Source organism: Salvelinus sp. IW2-2015, linkage group LG25 (assembly GCF_002910315.2).
Source record: "Salvelinus sp. IW2-2015 linkage group LG25, ASM291031v2, whole genome shotgun sequence".
NCBI lineage: Eukaryota > Metazoa > Chordata > Actinopteri > Salmoniformes > Salmonidae > Salvelinus > Salvelinus sp. IW2-2015.
In genome coordinates, this window is record NC_036865.1 from 2,511,082 (window position 1) to 2,517,081 (window position 6,000).

Consider the following 6,000-nt stretch of genomic DNA (forward strand, 5'->3'; position numbering starts at 1 on the left):
CAATAAATTACCACGTCTGTACTGTGAGATGCCTAAGCCAGCGCTACAGGGAGACAGGACGGACAGCTGATCGTACTCAGCAGTGGGCAGAAAGCAACGTGTAAGAACATCTGGCACAGGATCGGTACATCCGAACATCACACCTGCGGGACAGTACAGGATGGCAACAACAACTGCCGAGTTAACCAGGAAGCACAATCCTCTCCTCGGTGATCAGACTGTCCGCATATAGCTGGAGAGAGGCTGGACTGAGGGCTTGTAGGCCTGTTGTAAGGCAGGGTCCTACTAGACATAGAGGCAACAACGTTCGCTATGGGACAAACCCCGTCGCTGGCCCAGAAAGGACTGGAAAAAATGCTCTTCACTGACGAGTCGCGTTGTCTCTAGCGCGGTGATGATGGTGATTCGCGATTTACGTCGAAGGAATGGGCTTTACACCGAAGCCTGTACTCTGGAGCGCGGGATCGATTTGGAGGTGGAGGGTCCGTCATGGTCTGGGTGATGTGTCACAGCATCATCGGACTGAGCTTGTTTGTCATTGCAGGCTATCTCAAGCTGTGCGTTGGGAAGACCATTCTCCTCTCTCATGTGGGTACGTTCCTGCAGGTTCATCCTGACATGACTCCAGCATGACAATGCCACAGCCATGCGCCTCGTTCTGTGCGTGTTCCTGCAGAAACCGGAATGTTCTGCATGGCCAGCGAAGAGCCCGGATCCCATCGAGCACATCTGGGACCTGTTTGGTATGGAGGGTGAGGGCTAGGGCTATTTTTGCTGAGTTTATTTAAGTGGACTAAAGAGGAACACTGGGTACATATAGAGGATACTCATCCCCAGAATCGTTTATCGTGTTTTTTCAAAGGATAAAGCTAAGCACATTAACAACTTCATAGTTAAGAACGCTAACAATATGGAAGGAAACTGAAACGTGTTCTAGCCAAGAACCATATCTCCCTAAAAACACCCCTATGGAACAATCCTTGTATAGCTTTTCAGAATTAACAGATGACATTGTCTACATGAAACTAAAGGCATAGAAACCTTTAATGACTTGGTAATAGGAAATACATGTATTTCCATGACAGAATTAAAAGCGAATTTGGACTGACATGTAGATATTTTCAAAATTTATATTCAAGAGATTTTGATATTTGATATGATTTTCACATTTTAGGCCAAAAGATGTGGAGTTCGATTTTTTAAGGCAGCCCCCCGCACCTCTCCGATTCAGAGGGGTTGGGTTAAATGCGGAAGACACATTTCAGTTGAATACATTGTTGGACAACTGACTAGGTATCCCCCTTTCCAATCTTGTGGGAACCCTATTTGAGTCAGAATAGGATRTTCATGTGATGGGTAAGATATACCAAACCTTATGGAGAGCCTATACAAATATAAACTACTGGAACCAAGACTTAAAAAGAACTGACATTGGCACAAGATGGGAATGTTGGAACATAACACAATTACAGTTAATGAAAATGTACACTTAATAAACTCAAATTTACACGTGACAATATTCTCATTCTACAGTACCACTAACAACGACTCAATAATCCATGCCTTCTGGGAATGCTATAAAGTCCGAAAGTTAGTGAATGTCAGAAGTATTACAATGTAAATGTACTTTTMATCTGTCTGTCTGCRTATTTCAAGACATGGCATATGAGGGTGCAGTGWGATACCTGATGGGTYGGACGATACTTTTCTATACTAAACTGGAAATCAACCAATCCACCATCGTTAGCTCAATGGAAAGGTGAAATGGTTTATTATCTAAATGCTGAAAGTGCGTGGGCGGGCACTCCATGTGGCGGCGAGTCATTTGGGCACTGGAGAGCGATGCGGGGGCTGACTTTTTTCTCTCTCTAGGAGAAGTTGATMTCAGAGATGGCAGCATGTCACGGCGTCTTGATAACGTCGTATTCAGCCGTGAGGATCATGCAGGAGACCCTGCAGAGATACGACGGCTGGCACTACGTCATACTGGACGAGGGACACAAGATCCGCAACCCWCACGCTGGAATTACCACTGCCTGCAAACAGGTACGCTCACACAGCTCAATAAACTATTGGTCAGCACCCCTGGTCCTGGATAGCTACAGTATACGTATGTAGTATAGTGTTTTGTTCCAGCCAAGCTGCTAATCAAGATTTTTCTTCCCTTTACCCGCTTGCTCTCTCCTCTCTCTCACCCTCTTTTTCTCTCTCACACACACTCTCCTCATCTCTCACTCTTTCACTCCCTTTCTCCATCTCTAGTTCCGTACTCCTCATAGGTTCATTCTATCTGGCAGTCCTATGCAGAACAATCTGAAGGAGCTGTGGAGTCTATTTGACTTTGTCTTCCCTGGCAAACTGGGCACGCTGCCTATTTTTATGGAACAGTTCTCTGTACCCATCACCATGGGGGGCTACAGCAACGCTTCACCTGTAACAGGTAACACACAGCCACACGATTTGGCATCAAAGAAGCTCTCGTCATTTTCGGGAAGCAGGGAGTTGACCTTACATTGTTAAAGGGTCATTTCCTCAGGATTTGACCCTCAGGATTTGATTCACCATTTGGTCCAATTCAACACACTCACGGAGGGGACAGACTCGCACACCGACACGCCACGCGTAGGGGCCACACTGGACTCACGACACGAGACGCGCAACGCGGAACGCCGTCACGACACCGGGTTCACAGCGCACACACACACCACGACCACACACACACGCGCAACCACCCAGCCGGGACCGACGCAGCACACACGCGCAGCACACACGTCGGACCAGAGGATGGACAGAGAAAGAGGCGGTGAGCTGCTAAACGATGATCCTCAGTCATTAGTGTCCAGTCATTAATAACTCACCGACTGGATTTAATTATTTAACTGGCTCTAGAGGTAACACACACACATTGACTGGATTTAATTATTTAGCTGCTTTTAGATGGCCATCCGTGTTTCCGCTGTCGATAATAAAAAACCTTTACTAATTATTGAAGTTATTAAATGATGAGCGGGCAAAGCACTCTTTCTCTCTATAGCTCCCCCCCCCCTTTCCCTTTCTCGCTCCTCTGTCTTTCTCTCTAACCCCCCCATCTGTGTCCATCTTCCGTCTCCCCTCCCTCAACTCACGCTCCCTCGCTCTTTCTTTCCATAGTCCTATCTTTCTCTCTCTCTCCCTTCCTCCCTCTCCTCTCTAGCTCTGTGTTATATAGCTGTCTCTTATACACATCTAGATGTGTATAAGAGACAAGGTCCAGACAGCGTATAAGTGTGCGTGTGTTCTGAGGGATACCATTAACCCTTACCTGCTCAGACGGATGAAGGCTGACGTGAAGGCCAACCTCTCTTTACCTGACAAGAATGAACAGGTGCGAGTCTCTTTCTGTCCCTCCCCTCCTTCTCTACGCCTTTCTGTCCCTCATGTAGCGGGATACCGAAAGAGGCTGTAGTCTTTTTGCAATTCTTTTTACAGTTTACAGTTCTACGTTGTTGAGGAAATGGGGAAATAAGAATACTAGCATAAAGAACTAGGCAGTATCACACTGCAGACCTGTTCCTGCACAATGCCAAGCAAACCTCAACGAACCACAGGTATGTAGAATGTGCCCATTGCGAGTTGTATCGGGCGTGCCGCGTCGAGATCGGCGCTGTCCGCCCGCCGTAACTGAACCCGTAGTCAGCGCTGTTTTCGCGGTGACTGTCCGTGTTCCTGTGCACCATTTTAATCAAATCAAGATCAATACGATTTGCAAATACAGTGTTATTATTATCTAGCCCCCTTCGTACATCAGCTAATATCCGAAGTGCTGTACAGACACCCAGCCTAAAACCAAACAGCAAGCAATGCAGGTGTAGAAGCACGGTGGCTAGGAAAAACTCCCTAGAAGGCCAAAACCTAGGAAGAAACCTAGAGAGAACCAGGCTATGAGGGTGGCCATCCTCTCTGGCTGTGCTGGGTGGAGATTATACAGAACTATGCCAAGATGTTCAAATGTCATAGTGACAGCATGGTCAAATAATAATCATGAATAATTTTCAGTTGGCTTTTCATAGCCGATCATCAGAGTTGAAAATAGCAGGTCCGGGACAGGTGGCGGTTCCATAACCGCAGGCAGAACAGCTGAAACTGGAATAGCAGCAAGGCAGGTGGACTGGGACAGCAAGGAGCCATCACCCCGGCAGCCCGACGCACGGTCCCAGGGCTCAGGTCCTCCGAGAGAGAGAAAGAGAGAGAGAAGGAGAGAATTAGAGAGAGCCAAGATTTCCAAATGTTCATAAATGACAAGCATGGTCAAATAATAATCAGGAATAAATGTCAGTTGCTTTTCATAGCCGATCATTAAGAATTGAAAACAGCAGGTCTGGGACAGGTAGGGGTTCCATAACCGCAGGCAGAACAGTTGAAACTGGAATAGCAGCAGGGCCAGGCGGACTGGGGACAGCAAGGATCATCATGCCCGGTATCCTGACGTATGGTCCTAGGCTCCGTCCTCCGAGAGAGAAGAAAGAGAGAAGGAGAGAATAGAGAGAGCCAGATTTTCAAATGTTCATAAATGACAAGCATGGTCAAATAATAATCAGGAATAAAGTCAGTTGGCTTTTCATAGCCGATCATTAAGAGTTGAACAGGTAGGGTTCCATAACAGCGGACGAACAGTTGAAACTGGAACAGCAGCAAGGCCAGGTGGACTGGGGACAGCAAGGAGTCATCATGCCCGGTTTGCCGTGACGTATGGTCCAGGGCTCAGGTTCTCGAGAGAGAGAAAAAAGAGGAACGAGAGAATTAGAGAGAGCATACTTAAATTCCCACAGGACACTGGATAAGATAGGAGAAGTACTCCAGGTATAACCAACTGACCCTAGCCCCCCGACACATAAACTACTAGCAGCATAATACTGGAGGCTGAGACGAGGGGTCAGGAGACACTGTGGCCCATCCGATGATACCCCCGGACAGGGCCAAAACGAAAGGATATAACCCCACCACTCTGCCAAAGCACAGCCCCACACCACTAGAGGATATCTTCAACCACCAACTTACAATCCTGAGACAAGGCGAGTATAGCCCACAAAGTCTCCACCACAGCACAAACCAAGGGGGGGCGCCAACCCAGACAGGAAGATCACGTCAGTAACTCACCCCACTCAAGTGACGCACCCTCCTAGGGACGGCATGAAAGAGCACCAGTAAGCCAGTGACTTAATCAAATCAAATTTATTTATTAGCCCTTTTTCATCAGCTGATATCTCAAAGTGCTGTACGAAACCCAGCCTAAAACCCCAAACAGCAAGCAATGCAGGTGTAGAAGCACGGTGGCTAGGAAAAACTCCCTAGAAAGGCCAAAACCTAGGAAGAAACCTAGAGAGGAACCAGGCTATGAGGGGTGGCAGTCCTCTTCTGGCGTGGCCGGTGGAGATTATAACAGAACTGGCCAAGATGTTCATAAATGACCAGCATGGTCAAATAATAATACACCAGTAGTTGTTAATAGCAAGGCTCAAGCCACGCCCACCTGGAATACACCATTCTTACCATTATTTGGCTGTGTTTGAGAACTTCACCGATTGCTTTCAAATAGAAACGGACAATATTCATACCTGTGCAAAACCACCTTTTCTGCTGGACTTTCCACTATCGGGGGAAAAAGGATGGAGGTACCATCAGAAATTGTAGACTAGAAAACACATGGTTTTGACCCATTTGCTAAAGTTGATGGGCAACTACAGTACGTGATGAGAGATAGAAAACGATCTCTTTCAGTAAGTGTTCCCCGTTGCCGATTTAGAAAATTGTTGATGTTTGTTTAGATCATAATGAAACAAGCGCAATATAAAAAAAAAAAAACAAAAAAAAAAAAAAAAAAAAAAAAAAAACCCAAAAAAAAAAAACCCAACAACACACAAAAAAAAAAAAAAAAAAAAAAAAAAAAAAAAACAAAAAAAAAAAAAAAAAAAAAAAAAAAAAAAAAAACAAAAAAAAAAAAAAAAATAAACCCAAAAACAA

At 45.9% G+C, this 6,000-nt stretch overlaps 1 protein-coding gene across 1 annotated transcript in view; it reads left to right on the forward strand.

Annotated features, from left to right (window-relative positions):
• Positions 1-6,000, forward strand: part of ercc6 (excision repair cross-complementation group 6) — a 68,496-nt gene that overhangs the window by 33,881 nt on the left and 28,615 nt on the right. The window contains 3 exon segments of the mRNA XM_070434816.1: positions 1,873-2,046; positions 2,263-2,440; positions 3,243-3,363. Of these exon segments, the coding sequence (XP_070290917.1) occupies positions 1,873-2,046; positions 2,263-2,440; positions 3,243-3,363 (473 nt within the window).